The 20,312-nt window shown below is 43.2% G+C and overlaps 1 protein-coding gene across 7 annotated transcripts; it reads right to left on the bottom strand.

Moving 5' to 3' along the window:
- Positions 1-398: 398 nt before the first annotated feature.
- Positions 399-19,824, bottom strand: LOC128142956 (elongation of very long chain fatty acids protein 4-like). Of its 7 annotated transcripts, XM_052789699.1 has the most exons (8): positions 17,759-19,824; positions 15,995-16,060; positions 14,013-14,200; positions 12,842-12,922; positions 11,879-11,935; positions 10,320-10,434; positions 9,399-9,526; positions 6,157-7,990 (listed from the first exon to the last, which is right to left on the bottom strand). In XM_052789699.1, the coding sequence occupies exons 2-8, from the start codon at positions 16,050-16,052 to the stop codon at positions 7,820-7,822; spliced, it is 798 nt and encodes a 265-aa protein (XP_052645659.1). In that variant the 5' UTR covers positions 16,053-16,060; positions 17,759-19,824; the 3' UTR covers positions 6,157-7,819. The 7 variants fall into 7 exon arrangements, with proteins under 7 accessions (XP_052645667.1, XP_052645665.1, XP_052645659.1 ...); XM_052789707.1 differs by lacking the exon at positions 6,157-7,990 and adding an exon at positions 399-2,312 and having other exon boundaries at positions 15,995-19,824; XM_052789701.1 differs by having other exon boundaries at positions 6,157-7,941; positions 15,995-19,824.
- Between the last annotated feature and the right edge of the window lie 488 nt (positions 19,825-20,312).

A 20,312-nucleotide genomic window follows, 5' to 3' on the forward strand; every position in this document is an offset into this window, starting at 1 on the left:
GGTGGGGCCCCCCGCCCACGCGTGGATTACTCGCTAAAGGGATTGCGCGCAAGGGAGGGAGGGCTCAGGCTGTAAACCCCCACTCACCTATAACGAAAACGAGAATCGAAAGCCCCGGGGACTCCTGGCGCCTCTTGGCGTGTGTCCCCCCCTCCCTCCCGCATCGTGATGAGAACAAAGGGAGCGGGTATTTTTTTTTTTTTTTTTTCCGCTTTGCTTTGCTCTCCCCCCATCCTCTTCCTCCCAGTTTATCGCGGAATTGGTGCAGCTCCAAAAGGTGCTTCCGAAGCCAGCAGACGACAACATTTCTGCCAGGCTCCCTTCACGTTAGCAATTGCAAACCGGGACCCTACTTTCCCTTTGATGCATTCTTAAACCCGCATCCAAGGCCAATAACATTTGGGTAGATGCACAGTTTATTAGAGAAGAGGAATTGAAGCAGCTTTACACAATGACTTCAGTTACAGTTCAGGAATACAGTCAATGCCAAGATCTTATTTTCTATATTCAAACCATAAACTCATCTATTCTATTCAAGGTCTACAGGGGAATATACTAAATACCTATACAAATACTGTAGGACCAAAACTTTATACGTATGTATACCACTCCGCTCTTGCGGAGTTTCTGGATTTCTAACAAAATCAAGTATTAAAAAATACTAAATTAAGTGAAAAACCATTTTGCCTTCCAGTTGGCATCAGCGCAGTGACATTTTTACCGAATCCTTGTGCTGGTGCTCATACCTCCATCAAACAGTTTACCTAGATTCACTGGGATTAGTGGGTTTTCACTTAATTTAAAACATTACTTCTGTGTATGAAACATGCCCAAAGATATTAAAAACAGTGCCAAAATAGAAAACCATAATTATACTAAATGGTTACTGTAAGTGGTGATTTCCCCATGACACGGTATGTTCTGTAATTTACCTCTGAGCACAGAATCACTGACCTGTTTTGCCACCGTGCCGGTGAAGTAAAGGACCACTTCATTCTCACAAGAAATTCCTAGAAGCAAAACTACAGGTATGTTTTCTGGAGCAGCCCTTTGAAAATAATGGCCCTTTGATTTACAGTTATTTAACAGAATAATGTATCAAACCTGCAAAACGTAGTATAATACCCTTTGGGACTAGCAAACTCTGCAACAGTACAGACATACCTGGTCTGTTGGGTCAACCCACCACACCTGGGCACCCAAACAAATAACAGCTGATCTGTTACCAATGCACGTCAGGGATTATAACCAGAGGAAGGGCTTACACACGGGAAAATGATTCTGTTTTTCCGTCTCTGTCAGCTCCTCTAATGCAAGATACTCTCCCTCCAAACCTCACCTCAGGAATAATCATTTATTTCAAGAGGAAACATCCCTAGACAAGTTCATATAGATCTCCCGGAGGCAACGCCGTCAAAATTAATAACTTGCAACCCCAGGGACAGCGGCACCTGCCTATCGCAGCAAATGCCTTTGGCGTCTGCTCCGTGAGTATATCCCTTTCACAGGGCCAGTCACAGGCATCCACGGACACTCAACTGTCCTTTCATCTGCATACAAATATAACCAGTAACACAACATAAAACAGAGGACTTGCCAGCACCTGTGCCTGCTCCCTCACCTCTGTACTTTTTTCATTCAGCCTGCTGTTCCTGCATGTGTTTGAACACAGACGCCCTTCTCCCCATCTGCAAAACCCCCTTCCAAGGACCTCCTCCCACAAGGGTTACGTTTTGCCTTTGCTTGCAACCGCCCCGTGACCTGTCATTGCATTAGATGAGTCCGAGAACAAACCCCAGCCCCCTAAAGGGACATACACGTGCTAACCATCATGGATCTCTCCCCAATCTTTCAAGCACCCCTCATAAAAACCCCACATCCATTCTCAACCCTCTTCCTACACTTCCCTTCTCAATCCTAGAGGCACTTTCAAAAATTCCCCCACACAGTAAGCATCCTCAGGACCATGGCAGATGGCTTTCTGGGGACACAGCCTACAGGGGCCGATGGTGGGCATCGCACAGAGCAGAAGAAAGCGCACAGAGGGCTAGTAAATTTGCTGCCTCTCAAACGGTTGTATCCATTCTGCCGTTCCTTCATCAACAACAAGGAGCAGCGCTTCTCTGACGCCTGGGAGAGATTGCGCTGAATTTAAATTCTCCCTTGATTAAAACCCAAGTTTCCAGCCCTTCTAAATGTTGTGTTGCACAGTGTTCACATCCTGAATTTGCAGGCAGATGGCATTATGCTAAAGTGCGGAGAAAAAGACAGGCTTGCCCGCATTCATCTTGCTGAAAGCCTCACTGAAAACCCTAAGAAGAAAATGTACGTTATTAATTGATATAGCAGGAAAATACAGCTGCTCTGTATAGCATTTGCGTAGAATATTACTACTTTCTTTGCAGCTTTAACAATTCTGAGAATCTGGTATGGTATCTGTATATGTGGGTACAAAGGAAGAGGTGAGAAAGGGGTGAAGAGAAAGTAGGAGGTTGATGTTAAAAAGGGAAGAAACATCTACTCCAAGCAGGGAATTTTCAAGGGCAATTCTTGTTTAGCATCTTTAATTTTTTGAGTGTGGTGAAAAGACTCTGAACACCTTCCTAAGCAGCCCTACCAGCAGAAAGCCAAGGTGCTAGGGAGAAAAGATGACATGCAGAATAGTGGGACATATCAAGCACTGAGATGTGCTACTAATGTTTTAACCAGGCACTCCTTGACAAAGAATTTATTTGTCCCCGTACTTGCGATTTAAGAAAAAGTATTTTCTACCCCGAGCACACGCACGCAGTCCCGTACGCTCTAGCACATCCACACCAAAACTTAGCATTCTCTCCAGCACCCACTGCCACGCAGTTCTTCTAATCCAGTTATAACACCTGTGGTCATGCCCTCTGACTGGGATATTGCTTTCCCCACGCCCCATCTGGTCCACACAGCACCGTTAACGGCTTATCCCACAGCCTCATATGCAGGTTTTCTTCTGAGACTCGACAAAGGGCTAGTAAACAGGACTCCCCTGGTCAGGCAACATCAAGGGGCTGCCTAAATGTGCTTCTTTTAAGACGCCCTACTTTGCCAGCTAGCACCTATGAGAGGCTCATACAAGCTTTGCAAAAGAAGAAATACTGTCCAAGCTAGAGATATTCTATCTTTCACCTAAAGACAGGCTGCATCCCCACTGCTACCTTACATGGGGAGAAAAGAAGGATTATATCCTTACACCCTGTACAGCCATCGTGCCAGGGACATGAATAATACACGCCTGTGCTCAGACCTGTGTCATCACGTGCACCACGTATGAGACTTCTGTAACTGCCTCCCATCAGCTGCTGCATTTTCAGCTTTGCACTGGCCTCCCCCTGCTCTCAGGTACTGGGATAGATGCAACTGGCTGATCTAAGCTGTCACGGGCTGATGAACAGCACCCAATACATGCAATTACATAGCAGGAGCAGCAGCTGCCTTGTGGGGTGGCATGGGTGACTCCTTTTTTTTCCTTCTCCATGTGTTGACTAAATAACATTCCCATCATGGCAGATGGTGAGGAAGTCATCCGAAGCCGAGAAGAAACTGAAGGAGTTAAAGGCAAATCCGTGCCTCCTCCACTCAGTTAATTCCCCAGCAGCCTGATCCTGTGTTGAGATGATTCAGGCCGGAGAGAGAGACTGCCACTGTCCCCAAGGGAGACCCCAGAGAAAAGACTCCTATTTCCTGTTCAGGAGGATTAAGTACAAGGCCATTGACAAATCACAGTAAACATCTGGATGCGAGCACTCCATCTATCAAGCCCTAATCCACAAAGTTATTCATTAATGAATTCAGCAAATTCACACTGGTCTATATATAGGGTCGGCTGATCTTTTTAAATGTTTGGCTTGGAGGTGTTTTACATCTGTATCAACAGATTTTTTTTTTTATTTATAATACAAAGAAAACTACTGTATTCTACTTTTGCTTGCTTAATTGTTTAGAGTAATTATTTTGACTTTTTAAAAAAAACACACACTGCTATGTTTTCTGATAGTATATAAAAAAGTCCAATCATTAAAACCCAACCATGTTTCTGCATTTTATATTGTCTTGCAGTTTTAAGCCCAAGTTCCTCTGGAAACTTTCCATCACACAGTGATGGAAAAAAACATTAAATAGTAATTGATTTTCTTTTCTGTATTTTGTTTTGATTAAAAAGAGAATCCCTCTCATTTATCTTCAGAGATAAAGTAAGCATTGAGTAAATGGTCTGGTTAATTCAAAAGTAATTTGATCAGAACATCCATAATTTACATTGACTTCAACAGCAGGAAAGATGCTGAGCACCACCAGACATCAAGCTTATTCATTTAAACAGACTACTTAAATTATGCTCTACATCTTGTGAATGTAAACTACTCTAAGACTATACAATGACCCCCATTTTGTAAGGGGAAGACTTGCACACAACTGTGCCCCTTAAAAGTCATCTGTTAAGCTTGAACAACACCCCAGTTTGCTCACAAGCAAACCAGGCCATGTAGCTGAGTGCATTGTTTTTCACACAGCTGTGCCATCTTGTTTCCAGTGAAATCTGCAGGCTTTGTCACTGATATTGGTGGAATCAGCATTTGGCCCAGAGGTTTTTATAAATCCAGCTGCGACAGGATATTTTCAATTCACCCTCAAAGCTTTGGACTCTGCCAGACAGCATGAATCATCCAAAATTGCAATTTATAATTTCCAGCCCTTTTGACTTACAGTGCATTACTGTGATGTAATCTTTAACTCTAGGGACTTGATCTTAAAGGGGAAATCTCAGTCTGTGCCTTTATTCTCTTTTACTTTCCAGGAGCACGTACCTCTACTCCTAGCTTTTTGCTCTTGTCGCAACAGGATGCCCCAAGCGGAGAGTACCGACTGTGATAACCCAATTTAAAACAGGAGAATGAAGACAAGTGCAACCTGAAGGAGCAAAGAATCAAGACCTCAGAGCCACTCAGCTACACCTATGCAATTTTATCTTCGCTGCTAGCGCAAATACTCTCACAAGTGACTTTTGTTTGCATCGATGCTTTTGTAATGGCTGTGCTCCATACCAATATCTATTTCTGTATGCAAAGCGTGGTGTTTTTGGGCAAACTTAATCCCTCCTTATCACCCAGCTGAAAATACTTCATTTTCATCCTATGGCCATTGAAGTCACACTGCCAAAAAGCTCTTACCAATTCAAAAGTGTAAGATCAGGCCACTTGCTCAGGCTGTGAGGAAGAGGGACAGGAATAGATAGAACAAAGGTTACATGTCTAGGACAAATAGTTACAATAGCACGTGATTTAGATGATCAGTCACTTCAAGTGATCAGGTAGCAAATTCACACTTTGGCTTTTTTTTTTTTTACCAGCCAGTCACAGTCCGGAATCCATTGCAGTAAGCTCTCTCATACACAGACACAAATTAAGCTGCATAGGCTGCTTAAGAAAAGCTAAATGACATGTTTACAAATTTATATATTTTAAAAAGGAGTGGATTCACAAAAACATTGAGTAAGCTCATCCAAATTTCCTGCGCATTTCTAATTTTTAAGCAGTCATGAATTATGAATGACAAGGAAAAAAAATCAAAATACGTGATAGTTACTCTGGTATAAAATTATTAGTGAAGCCCTTGAAATTAGTAACTGCAATCTGAAAAAGCTTATGTGAGGGCAAACCGAGGTTGAGACATCATGATCCCCTCACATATAGGAAAAAGAGCTAAATTCATTAGATTTCTTTGGAAGCACAGATAATTTAGCCAGCTGTGGGAAAGTACGCTCTACCATGAAACTAGGGGGCCAAATGTACTGATGGTTTAAGCAGGATAGGGCCATAAGTGAATTGTTCGGTGGACAGGAGTAATGAAATAGCTTTACTTGCACTAAGTCTTCAGTGCTGGAGAGACCTCGGGAAGCCCTCAACATGAATACAGTATGTTAGATACACAGCAAATTTTTTTTTTCCTGCCTTACCAAAGGGAAGAATGGAGGACCCACCCAGAGGTTTATTAAAGCTCTAACAAAAGTAGCAGTCTAGTATGCAAAAGCAGTACAATTTATATAGTAAGTCACATGGAAAAATATTTGACAGAGCACGTAGCACACACATACAAAATAAGCCCTGCTATGCTTTTCATACTCACCAGTGAAAATAAGAAAGACTACTCCAAATCAATGGAATAACATTTGTGATGTATCATTGTGGTAATGTAAGCAAATCCTTTGTGTATGTATGTGAAGGGGAGGAGGGCAAGGAATGGAAGAATACTGTTTTATCTTACACATGCGCATGTAGTAGCTAAAGGAAAGGTTTGGCATATGAACACAGACGGGCGATGAAGAGATTGCATTTATTTTGCATAGCCACTAAACTCCAGATTGGCATAGAGCATACAGGTTTGTGTACATCCATTTGCTAGGTTCAGGGTGGCATCTAATCCTCTGGACGTTCCCAGAGGAGTTAGACTTCTTTACATTTGAGGTGAATTTGGCTTGGCAATGGCAATGCACCATGTTACTAATTCCAATGCTGCTCTTCAAAAGCTTTGTTTCAACTGTGAAAAAATCACTACTCCAAAATACTTGTGTTTTAATCAACAAAGCAGAACGTAATAAATAAATAAATACCACTTTGTAGTTTAAAATCTGAATTTAGGATTTTTCAAAGCACTACCAGATCAAAACTTTAACAGTATTTAACCACCTGCAGATGAATATAAGTGCCAAATCCTAGTTGTAATTTATTTAGGAGCAAAAAAGAAGCCAATAAGTGATGTACTAAAGTCAATGGAGCTATGCAGCTTTGCACTAGCCAGTGAATTGACTTTATACATTTTGTATTAATACGTGTACAATTAGGAAGTGGGGGTGGTTGCTTATGGTGGTGTAAAATTTATCTTTGATGAGAAGAACAATTTTAAAATAACAGCAACAAATTGGAGGAAAAAAATATCAATAGGGATCCTCAATCTATTCTATCAAAAAATATGGCATCTATAAGGAGCAATGCCAAGTAGTCTTCATGCATTAAAAGCTCTCTATTGTTATGAGAGCAACCAAAGGCAAATAAGCATTCCAGAAAATGGTACATGATGATTCTTACTGCATTAGTGTCTTTCTTAGGATGAAAGTGCTAATAATGCCTTCTTTAGCTTCAGAACAGTGAAGGAACAGAAGCACCTGTCCAGTTGGACAACATAATGTCCAATTTCCTTCATGCTTATGCTAATATAAAGTTAAACCATCAGGATGATATAGCCATAATTTCACCCCTGTCCTAGTGAGAGCTTCCCTAATGGGAAAGGCTGGGACGCAGTGTACAGGTGAGTGCATCCTGCCATCCCAGTGAGTTCCTGGCTGCTGCTGTTACCTGGACACTGCTCTCAAGGCTGAAGGCACCTGACCCTGCCTGATACAGAACAGTAAGCTGAGATGGTCTTATGAATGCAAAGAAACCCTCTATAGCCTAAGAAATAAGCCAAGGAGTCATGGTTGAATGCTAGACCTTGCAAACTGAGCTAACAGATGGAAGGGAAGGAGATCTGGCACTAATTTTACAAAGGCTGCTATGCTGAGGACTACTTGGCTTGGCTTTGCATCAGCTTAATTAAGTGTGCTCCTCAATACCTTAATCCCTGAGTTTATGGCATTCCTTTTTTCCTCCTAACTTGAGATATTTGAAGGCAACTGTGAAGTCTGCACACAAGCCTCACACATGCTCCCCAAATACATTTTCTTCATGCAATCACGTTAGAAGCAGCTGAGAATGTGCAAGTTCATCAGACTGCGCTCACTCTCCTCTGATTTTCTTTAAGTTAGCTTCTCCTGCTTTCCCCTAATGTAGGTCTGATAGTAGAACCATAGGAAGAGAGCAATGAGGCTGAGAATGTAGAGGAAGACTGCAGCGTTGAAACCATCAGGGAACGGGCATTCTGTGAAGAGGTTGTAGGAAGAATGAGCAGCAATGGCTACAAACTGGCACTGGAAGAGGGGGGGAAAAAAAAAAAGCAGCAGCCAGATTAGGGAACCTACATGAGACATACCTCAGCTGACCATTAGGGCCATCATAAAGAGTATCACAAGATACTAGTAGTGCCCTCAACCCAGAGTATCACCTGCTTGCCTCTCCTGACATCACTGAAAAACTTGTCTTTCAAGCCCAACAGTGTTTTCCCAACATGGAAGGGTGTCATGTGTCCACCAAACATTGAGGCTTGCCCAAGGCTGCAGGGAGCAGGTTTGGAATCCAGCCTCTCCTGCCTAGGAGCAGACTGCTGCCCTTGTGCCACTTCTCTGCCACGGGCCAGTAATTGAGATCCTGGAATATGGAAACTAAAGGTGACATACTCCTCTTCCCCAGTGGTAATCAGATTGTTATACCCATAACAATTTTGATTTGTATTTTAGCTCACAGAGAAGAATTACAGATGCTACTTTTATTCATTTCAACTTTAATACTTTTTTTTTTTATATTTTACTACGTCACCTGTCTCAATACCCTGAAGCAATGAGTTCTACCTACTGAAAGTATGTGAAATAAAAACTGATTTCCTGTGCTATATTTTGCATTACAAACACCTTTTCATTTCATGCAATGCTTTCTTGTTCTGCTTTCGCCATTCAGGATAAATAAGAATTCTGGACCAGCCTCCAGTGCACCACTATTTTACATATACCCTAGCTTTTCCTCCTCTTCTCTGGTAACAGCATACTTTGTTTGCATAATGTCTCTTTGTGTGGCATTAACTCTCACACATGCTTAACTATAATTATTGTCCTTGTCTGGAACATTGCTTTTATACTGTATCTTTGAAAAACCACAGGGTTGTCAGGATTTGTCACCTCTTCAGAGATGAGGGAAAGAAAATCCAAAGGGATTCTCTCCAGAAAGAGTAAACCTCACATTTTTCCTTAACTCAACCCTGTTTGCCTGCAGTTAGACATGCTCTTCCTTTTTGAAGAAACAGAATGAAGGCTGCCCAATCTCCCGCCCTACCAAGAATCCAAAGTTTCCCCAAGTTACTGCCCCACACCTCTCAAAATCAAGCCGTGTTTTCAGGGCTCCAGAGGGGAAAAGGCTGCCATATACAACAAAAAAGGGAGAAGCCTAATTGTTAGTTTTTCCTCTCTCCTTCCCATTAAAAAGGTGGGGGCTTATTAGTTGATGTGGTCACTGAAGACCTCTTGCTAGTTTTTCCAAGAGTAGCATTCAGAGCAGGTCACCAATCAGTTCACCTCTCATAGTGGTACATGAGGACACTTAAGGACATGATGATTTCCACAGGCAGCCAACAAAAAGACTTGAGCCTGTGAGGGGACACAGACAGGCAGCAGGGGCCATCACACATGACACACAGAAGCGCAGAGATGAACACGTGGAACTAATTACCAGCTGCATGATGGTTAGGTAACGCTTCCACCATAGGTAAGGGTGCATCTGTGGTCCCAGGCTGGCCAGGGCGTAATAGCCGTACATGAAGATGTGTACAAAGGAGTTTAGCATCCCAATAAAGAAGGCTGAGGAGTAAAGAAGTCAGCGTGAACAAGACACACGAACCATTCAATACTAACCCTGTGATGAGCTCACAGCCACTATGATGATGCTTTCAAAATACATCATATCAGCCCTGTTCATGAACCTTCAATTCAGACTCCACCTAGGAAGCTTATCATATTCTCCCTTCTCCTTTCAGCATATATCCATCCCATATCTAGTGTTCAGAGACAGAGAAGAGCTTCAAAGGCAGAAGAGAGACTTCTTGATCTTCTGACCTAAGCTTTTCATACCATTCTGGTGTCAAGGCCACGTAGCCAAAATAGCATCCCAAAAAAGAATACCCCAGCATCGTGTATAGGGCCTACCTATAGTGGCTTAGTACCTAGGTGCATCTCTTTCAGTGGAGTGAAAAGGAGAAGTGGTCTGGATACAGACCAGAAAGGGAGTGAGGACTAGGCTGGACATGGTCAGAGCAGGTGACAGAGCCAGAACCCAGGCTGCTGCACCAGGCCCAGCTGAACAGGGAGTGAGGGAGCGCTGCTCTGTATGGAGATAGACATAGACCTTGTATAGGATGTTATTGTTTCTGTTTGGACGCATTCTGTTGGCACATTCCCATTCTGGATGAGGCAGTGAATATAGCAGTCTAAATAGCCCAAAGAGCTGAGCAGATGGTATCAACTGAAACACACGTGTTTTTCACACCTTTGGAATTAGGTGAGTTTCCTACCTGCCAGTCAGCCCATCTGCACTGTTTATGCTATCTCTAAAGCACAAGAAAAACTGAAACACAAGGTGTCTACAGAAGCATACCTTGTCCTCCAGGCACATATTTGACCCCTGACCACCAGTTGAAGAGCATAGTGCCATGATGGTACACATGCAGAAAAGTCACCTGTTCTTGTTTCTTCCGCAGAATAAAGAAAACCTGAAAGAAGCCAGACAACGGAAAATCTTGAGTTGATATGTTTAGACAAAAGATTTTACACTAAAAAGTGATAAAAATAGTTAATGATGATTCTGAATCTCCCAAACCCATTTCCTCTGCTGTTGATAAAAACTGGTGAAATTCAACACATGTGATAGATATTATCTGGAATGGGGAGGAATTGGAAGGCCAAGTTTCATCCACAGAGCCCCAACTATTTTTACCTTTGGATGCAGGTCCCAAGGTCCAAAGAGAACACATCTAAGACCCTGACTGAGCTCCCATACAGCTTGCAGCTGCTTGGCTCTGGTCCTTTTCAGGACATAGGTTAGATGTTTACTGGTACCAGACAATGATCCACAGAAAAAGTGCTGTGTTGAATGCCCAAACCCTTCTGGAATTTGCTTTAGTAAAGAGAATGGTTTTGGCAGATGAATATGTGTCAGGTCGCTGTATTTCAGCATGCACATGCACACACATAACAAAAAGTGAATCTGCTTTTCAGGGACTCAGGATTGGCAAAAAGCTGCTTTTGTTGCTGATGAAAACAGAGAGAGGATTGGTCAACCCACTGGCTATAGGCCTAGGAAGGCTCCATGTGCCGATTCACTTTTCAGACAGTGCATTGTCAACTTATACCCCAAAGAGCACTAGACTGTGAAGTCTTAGGCTAGGATACAGCTTACTCCTGCTGACCAAGCAGAGAGGTAGGATTCCCTTATCGGTTCAGTCATTTAGTAACTTCATTTATAGTACAGGAGGAGACGTGAAAACAAGCTGTAAAATGGCACTGTCTTCAGGTGAACATTCAATTTCACATGGGACACAAACCTTTAATACACAACTCTGGGGTAATCTCTGGCATCAAAAATACCAGGACACGTACGTCTGCAGTTTCTTTACTGCCCAACTAACCACTATTATTCAGCCAGACAGGCAATGGCAGATCCTGTCTGGCAGCCTTAATCAACTGGTAACTAAGATTTTGGGGGACCATCTGGCAGTAGCCAAGGTTAAAGCTTCTCCCATAGCACTGTGGTTAGGAGGGAATGCCCCCCCGTGGGAGGGGTGCTGGGAAGTAAAGGTGCACAACCACTGTGACAGAGGCAGGCAAACTGCACAGCAGCGATTCTTTTCTTCTGGAAAGGAGCTTTTGAGGAAGCCTAGCAGCATGATATCCAGTGGTGGTGCTGGACATTTGCAGGCCACACGCTGTTAAAGACCAGCACGCTGAAGCTGAGCCCTCTTCTTTAACAGTATCAGCCTTATTCCCACAAACAGGCAGAGCAGAACATGTGAAAACAGCATTTACTGAAAAGCATCAACCAAATCAATATAGGATCAACCGAGGACATTAGCTTTTGGCACCCTGCCCCATTCTGACAAGGGAGTGACTTATTTACAGCACCAGTCCCGCTATGGAGCCGAAGCAAGCTGTCCTTACCGTGTCAAGCAGCTCGATGACTTTGGAGAAGAAGAACCACCAACACACTCTTGCCATCTGCTGGGCAGCACAAGGAAACGCTCTTAGACCTCAAAGAATCACTGCACAGCCTCACTGCCTGAGATTTTAAACTGTGCACTATGTGTACACTGCTCACCTGGGATTGACAGCAAAGGGGAAAAAATAGGGGACTCCTTTATGGCTGTTGTTTTTTCAGGGTGGGAGCTCAGGAAGGAGTGGTGGTCTGGTGGGAGGAAAGGTATTTGGGGTTGCTTTGGCTGGTTAGATGACTGGTTTGCTAAGTTGCTTGCTCTTTGACAAGGCAAGGGTGAGCTGCTCAGAAACTGTTTCTAGCCTGACGGCAACATGTGAAAAACTGAAAAACTAATATCCATGCTTGCATCTGTTCAAAGTCTGGTTATATGTGGAAGCAAAGCATAATAGCTCTGAATTCAAACAGAAAAAAAACTCATGTAGCATTTTGGAAAGGTGAAGCTGGTGGGACCCAAACCTCCCTGCAATGGCCAAGCAAGGAATAGTTCTAGCCAAATCCCCCTGCTAAAAGAAATGTTGAGTAAGATTTGTCCTGCAAAGTTGAGGATATAAAGATTGGTTTTCTCTTTGGTAGTGATCACCCAGAATCCTTATATAGTCAATGGAAAGAGTCACGTATATTTCAGAGGTAATTTGCAGTATCTGTACTAGACATCTATCTCCAGATTGCAAGATCACCCTCTCACCAGTGCTGAAAAAGGGAACTTAGATGGCTGTGTTGACTGAGATGATTAATTTAGAGAACTAAAGCAAAGTGCAACTGTTGAAGTAGACAATTTAGTGAAAAAGATTTACAAGCAAACTGGAGTAAAAGCCTTCTTAGGCATGCGAGTTGCTATTTATGAGCAAAACAATCTGCATACCCATGGGAGGAGAAGGGCATAAGGCAAGCTTTGTATGGAACTGTACCCTCATTCCTAGTTCACTTCGGCTGTAATCCACTGGCTGACAAAGGTAGCTGTAGTTGTCCAAGACTGAAGTTACCAGAAACTGAAACAAAAGAAAAGCAATAAATATCCATTTTCTGTTCAACACCATCTGTTCCAAAAAGATGTACATACTAATGCTAAGGTAATAGGGTCTCAATATAGTACTCACTGACAGAAAATCCATGTAATTTATACAGCTAAGCAAATAGTAAAAACCTAAAAAAAAAAGTACTTCCTTGTTGGAATCTGAAAAAGAAAATTCAATCTGGGCATATTTGTAACTCTTTATATAATGACTGGAGTGCTCAAAAATGCTTCAGCAGGAATAGTGAATTATAGGCTTCAGAATATCCCTGAAAATACACTGTTTTCCTTTGCAAAGACCCCGTTCTGCTTTGTTTTGGCTGGTTGCATTTGCCTATTAATTGGAAAGACAAAAACTAGACCAAGTAACCAGTATAACTGAACAATCAAGCACAGACAAGCAATTTTCATACCTGTCCTCAGATAGAGCAGTATTTGCCCCCCAAAATTGCAATTTGCTTTAACTAAATGTAACAACTGTGTTATAAACTAAAAGGGTAAATTTGTCGACATCAGAATGTTTTTCAAACCTATTCAGCCATGTTCCCTTGAAGAGTTTTCAGTGGCCTACATAAACTAGGGAAAGGCTTGTAGAAAGGCTTATGCATTGAGAACAAGAAGAAAACAATGTCATCAACACTTTCGGCAGCAGGAAGCTGCAGTGTGCTTGGCACTCTTGGAGAGGACTGCATAAGTCTGGAAAAGCAGTTCTCATTCTCAGAGACAGGTCCCTCACCAGCCAAGCCTAAGACAAAATGAGGAGGTTCCGCATCATCCATATTCTCTGTGTCTACCAGGGAAATCTCAACTTTCAATGCATTCATTCTCGAACCTTTCAATGTTAATTTTACGAATGAGAGGAAGATTGAGAAATAGGAGGAAATGAGGTATGCTTTGGAAATAACGCTTTCAACAGGGCAATACTGCTCCGCTTGTGGCAAAACGTAGACATATCCAAGTTGGCTCCCACTCTCTCCATTACAGTCTGTCAGCAAAAGCTGTTAAAATGGCTCTGGCTTTCAAACACTGCCCAGATGCTTACCTAGGAGCCAATCCTGTCTCCTCACCTCGTAAAACATGTAGCTTGATAATGTCATCATGGCGAGATTGTAGGCAACCAGCAGGCCTCGCAGCTTCAGTGGTTTCCGCTGACGCATATAGAAGGGACCCAGTGCCACGACAAAGAGGTAGAAGGCAAAGAGAAGTGTGACTGGAAACGGAGAGTGCACCAGTGGCCATGGGTCTGTCCTTGGATCTGAAAAGGAAAACAAGCAAAGCTAGCACATCCCATACACTGTACGGCAGATATATTTAATTACTTCCCTTCAGCATGCTCTCTGCGGCACACTTTCTAGCAAAAAGAAAACTAGTATCTCGTGTGTCTGTACAAAGCAGTACCACAGTCCTTCTCCTACCCTGGAACTCCATGCGCCAGACTCTGCTAAAAGGCGTTAGCATGGCATTCGAGTTGGAACTGTAGTACCTAGAAGACTGCTCTGCTGAGCACCAGCCTTCTGCAGCACAGTAGTGAGCAGACCTTCCCTCTCATGAGCTGGACTTCTCATCACAGGCTACAAGATAATCCCACACATGGGCGAAAGAAGAAGTTCAAGACACATGCAGCAGGGATGCACGGGAGCAAACCAAACAGTTCCTGGATCTTCAGGAGTGTAAATCTTTACAGCTAAAAAATAAATAGTTTCAATGACTGGTGCAATTTCCTTCCTGTCCCACATTTCTCAGGACATCTGAAATTCCCCACCCCTTTATTTTTATATTTACTTATAGGGCAGACTCTCTTAAAAGCATGCCACTTCACTGGGAAATGACAAAATACTACTCTCTGCTGAAACTACTCTTCAGTCCTGCAGGAAAGGGAAGCTCAACAAATTTTCTGTCATGCCACCTCCGCCTAATCCTGCCTCATCCCTGGCACACAGAAATGCAGGATACATTATATCTGCAAAAACATCCCAGTTCTCCATTCATGCTTTCCTCTCCTATTCCCAATGTGGTCAGTGCTCTGCTAAACTCCCTCAGCATCTCCCTTTGCTTCCTGACCTGCCAGTCCCAAGCCCCAGACCCCTCTCGCTATTCTAGCCCCAGGATCCCTGCAGAAGTCCTCTACTGAATTTTAGCCCTTGGCTCACTGGTGAGCCCATGGGCCTCGGGTTATTTTTATAAAACACCGCCCCTGTCCACAGGACTTAATTCCCATCCCTTCTAAACCTGCCAATCCTTTACTATTCCTGTTATGGGTTGTATCAAGAGCTCTTTGATATTCCACTTCTGGATTTAACAGTCCATCAGAAGTCCTGAATCCCAATTTAGACTCTCTCCTGAAATTCAAGTCCTGAAACATTTACAGCCTGAGCACTATGCCCCATATCCTTCTCCTATCAGAGGCACCACGCAACACAGGCTTGCCATTTCACCTTCATGCCGTTTTGTGGCTTTTCCTTACATTTAACTCCAGGGATCCAACAGAGCGCTGTGGGACCAAAGTGGACCTGCAGAACCTCTAGCTATTGAAGATCTGAAGACTCCTAAGTGCAAAACATCAAATCTCAAACACTGAGGAGCGGTTTCTGCCAATATTTCATTTGATAATAGGTTTTACTGGCATCACAAGGAGTTTAAACCTCAAAGTATTAACTCTTTGGTCTACTAAGCTTTCATATGACACATGAATATGCATTTGAAAAAATTCACTTTCTTGAATATTCCAGACTTAACAGGCAATCCCGAGCTCATGTTATTCATCATCCTGTCAGAGCCCATTGTACAGTGAACAAAGTTGCTGAGAGTTCCCCACTATGGGCAGGGGAAATCTCCCATCCCTTCAATCCTTACTGTGATCCAGCTGGAGGGTCCCCAGGTTACATTTCAAGACTTCAAAGAAGTTCATGATCATGGGGAAGGAAAAGTGAATATCTGCCTAGTGAAAAAATGTGGGCTTATATGAGGATCATGTTCCTTCTAGGTTTGTTCTTCATGATCATGATATTTATGTGGAAATTCCTATTTAAGACAGCATCTCTCTACTTACCTCCACTTTCAAGGATCCAGTTGTAGAATTCCCAAGTTTTCTGCCAAGTTGAAGCCATCACAAGTTCTGGAAAGAAATTAAAATTAGCACTCCCAGGATCAGATTAACCCCATTTATCCTAGCCTTGACTGAGTCCTGAATAAGGCAGCTCCTTAGACAAAGGCTCAGGACTACAGCTAATGAAAAGAAAATAGTTTGCGCTCTGTAGAAATTGAAGTTTTGGACCAAGATTAGTCATGTTGAAAAAAAGGAAGGAAGAGAATCCCCCTCTAATGATTAGCTATTTAGCTTGTTTCCAGATTTTGATATTCTGTTGACATTTTACCTCTAGAAATACTCTGAGAAGCTGCATGCAAGATACCATGTTGGGAAATCAATCACGTGATTTTTTTTTAAAGCACTGTAGGCACAACATTCATGCAAGGACACACCCCAGGTGGCATAACTGCATTCTTCTGCAGGCATTCTTGGAGATTCACAGTGTTAGCAGGCAGTTTGGCATTCAGTACTGCTGCAACTGCAGAGATGTGAAGTGAGCTATGTTGGTTATTTGGCTGAGGCCCTGTTTACACATTAAGTTTGTTTTGCTTTATCTTGTATATATTCTGTATATAGTATATTAAAAGAATACTCATATATAACATGATGCTCCTCCTCTTCCCTTTAGCAAGGAGACCTTTTCAATGGGATTTGGAAGTTCACCTAGAAAACACTTTACTGCAGTTACTTTCAACAGCTGTGTTATCTGCCCTAGTTCTCTTCATTAGCAAATACACAGGACCAGCTTCCTCCAAGTTTCATCTCCTCCTTGTACTGAGGAAAGCACATTTTCTCTTTTGACATCTTGGACTGCTGAGTATAAGTGTACCCACACCTCCTTTGGACCTGTCCCCTACTCTCCTGTGCCCACTGGGTCCCTGCAGCACAGTAGCTTGTGAATTACATGGCAGGGAAAACTGTAGCCTAATATAATCATAGAATCACAGAATGGTTTGTGTTGGAAGGGACCTTTAAAGATCATCTAGTTCCAACCCTCCTGCCACGGGCAGGGACACCATCCACTTTTTGCTCAAAGCCCCATCCAACCTGACCTTGACTATAAGGCCTCTTGTACTAGTATAAATGTGTTTTAAGGAGCCTTATGAATATAAACAGTTTCTTAATACCCAGACCACATAGTTCTGCTAGAACTACAAATGCATACAGCATGCCTAGCACTGTTTATCAACTGCACTTTTGACTTTGCACGTCTGGATAAAACCCATTAAAATTAATAAGGCTTTGCTGTATCCCAGTTGTATACAGATTTACTCCGGTAAAACATAACAAGCAACAAAACTTGCTATATCTACACCTCCCTGCCTGCAGACCTCACAGCCTGACATGCAACTGCACACACAGCACCGTGTCAGTGACAGAAGCATATTTGCACCAAATTTCTCTCCTGCAGTCAATCGTGGCAGTCAAACCCCTTTCTGGTGTGTTTCTCTGACACATACCCAGAAACCCTCAGCACAAGCATGTCTCATATGCATCCTGACACAGAGACACACACCCTTGTAATCCAGGCAGAATCTGCCAGCAGAGAGATTAGTCGGTGATTATCAGCTGGCTCAGAGTCAATCCAACAGGGATTTCATACGGTTACATGCCCTCAAACAATCCATACGCATTCCAGATCACTCCACCCCGCTCCCTTTGCTTCCTCCCAAACCATCAGCCTGTAACGAACTGGAAAACCCAGGAAAGCAGGAACAGACTTACCCCTGCGGTGCGGCTGGCTTCGCACCTCCCTTCCTTCAGGGTGCCCTCGGCACGCAGCCGCTGCTCCTCTCGCCGCGGGTGCAGGCGGCAGGCAGCAAAAGGAGAAGCTGCCGTTAAGCAGACGCCACGCTCGGCTTTCTTCTCCGCACGTGAGGCGAGTACGTCACCTGCCGGGTCTCACACGGACGTGGTGGATCTTCACGCCTCTTAAGCGCGATTCAGAGTCGCCCCGCAGTACCCGCCATGAAGCCCCCACGAGCTGCAGGCACCGCGGTGTGGTCTCGTAACTTTGCCAGAGCGGAGGTTACATCACGTACTCCTCCCCCTCACTCTCTTGCCTCTCCCCACGGGATTTATCAGATTAGGGGACTTGAAAGAGGAAGAAAAAGAATGCGGGAGAGGACTGGGATTCCGCAGAAGTGAACCACTGACCTTTAGTGTCACACGTGAGAGCCTGGCCAAGTGGGAACCAGGCCAGCATTTCTTCTACAGGTTTCTTCAGGACATGTCATGACAGCTTTTCAAACAGTAAAAGATGAGGTCTCATGCCTGGACAAGACCCTGGAAAACAGTCTGTTTGGGGCACTCCTTCAGCCCATCATAAGGGGCTGTCAATGAGCCTTTTGTGCACTCAAAATACATCCAAACCACAAAATGAGGGAGTGGAGAATGGTGGGAACACTCACCCACTCAGGGAAGGCAGAGCAAACTCAGCTGGAGTCACCCCCTCACATCCAGCCTCCATCCCTGGGGGAGTCACATTTACAGTTTTTAAAGATATATGAAAAAATTTTGAGGAGTTTGACAGTGATACTAGGTTTCCCCCTGTGTGATCTCCAGCAACCATATCAAGGAAAAAACACAGAGCGCCTTAGTCAGCAGGGGCTCAGGTCAGTAATTGCAGTGCCTGTGATTTAGTCCCATGGGGAGGTACCAATGCAGAACCAGCACCCTGGCTCTCTCCCACCGAGAAACACCACAAAGCCAAGCAATGGGGTTCTGCTTGGTCACCTGAGGTGTTCCTGCACCTGGGGTGTAGATATGTCCTCTTATATTCCCAGTGGGCACAGTTTATTAGCAGAACTCTGAAAAAAAAAAAAGAGGCTAGCATCCTACTTTGTACCACTGCATTGTGTCTGTCACCAGATACATCACAAGCACTTCTGAAGGGCAAACCACCAAAGAAAAGCTTTTGAAAGCAGGATAATTAGACATACCACATGGTGGGTCTTTTGTTGAAACACATCACTTGTTGATGCTGCTGGACAACTACTCTGTTTCCATGACTTGTGGAAACTATGAAAGAAATTACACAGATACTTTTGGAAAAGGGCATTTCGGGTGTAGGCTTTGCATTTTGGGGGTGAGGCGTTCAGAAAGGCAACCCAGTTTAGGAGAAGATTTGACTGACCTTTGGTATCATATGGGTGGGTTTTTTGTTGATCCAGGTTGTTGTTGGTTCAGGGAGACAATGATAATGAACTTTACACACCATTTTTTGCAGAGCTTCCTATAAAGACCCTTTCTCGAATTTTTTAATTGCTCATTAGCCAACAGGTTTCATTTCTAAAGTTTTGGTGCCCAAATCCTTAAAAAGGTTCAGCGATTTATCTGTGTGAATCAACGGAGGTAATACATCAGACCAGCCCTTTCTATCTATTAGGTGTAGACGGGACTGTATTTTATTACTCCTATCTGGTAACTTTAATGTTTGTTGAGCTATTTATATTGATGTATAAGACTCAGAATTACAGACACAAACTTTTCCATCAAACTTTTTTACCCTGGTGAAAAAAATTCAGCTGAAGTGAATTTTCACAAACACATTCCATTTAGGGCAAAGTATCTTATTGTTCACGTAAACTGAAATAAAAAAAAAAATACCATGAAGCATATTTCATTTTTTAAAACCAGCCCTGTTCCTGAAGTATTCCCGGTGGTACTGTTGCAGATGTTCACTAGCACAGCTGGCAGATGGAGAGATGACATCAGTAACATGGTACTTTTACACTCCAAGAGGGAGTGTCCTTTGATGGATGTTAGTACAACTGTGAGGGCAGCTCTGTGGGGACCACACACAAAAGCCATTGGGGCTTTCAGTTTCAGAAAAAACTCGATAGAAAAAAAACCCAACATTGCTCCTTCACTGAAATGGTGTTAGGGGAGCTCTGAATGCCAAAGTGAATTGGGTTTTTCATTCAGTGACTTGTCAAGAAAAAAGGGTAGTGCAGGAACATGGATGACAGCCATAGTAATAAGCAACTCAGTTATGTACAATATTTGACAGATCAGACAAGTCAATCAGATTTAAAAGACTACATATTCTAACTATTTTAAAAACTGGATATCTCCTGCATATACCATGGGTGTTTGCCACAAAATCATTATAACAAATACCAACAGTAAAACAGTTCCAAGAGTTTCTAAGACAATGCAGTTTTTGTTATTTGATCCTCTGATTTCTGTTCCTTCCAAACAAAACTGTACTAAAAGCACAAATTAACAAGACAGACTTGTTTCAGTACTCAAGAAAGACAAGGAGCAGCGGGCCAGT

This window comes from Harpia harpyja, chromosome 6 (genome assembly GCF_026419915.1).
Source record: "Harpia harpyja isolate bHarHar1 chromosome 6, bHarHar1 primary haplotype, whole genome shotgun sequence".
Lineage (NCBI taxonomy): Eukaryota > Metazoa > Chordata > Aves > Accipitriformes > Accipitridae > Harpia > Harpia harpyja.

Coding starts and splice junctions, on each gene's coding strand:
- LOC128142956 (XM_052789699.1), bottom strand. CDS start 16,052: ATGGCTTCAACTTGGCAGAAAACTTGGGAATTCTACAACTGGATCCTT. Junction 10,435..11,878: donor TCATCGAGCTGCTTGACACG/GTAAGGACAGCT, acceptor GGCTTCTTTCAG/GTTTTCTTTATTCTGCGGAA. Junction 9,527..10,319: donor ATATGTGCCTGGAGGACAAG/GTATGCTTCTGT, acceptor TTTACTCCTCAG/CCTTCTTTATTGGGATGCTA.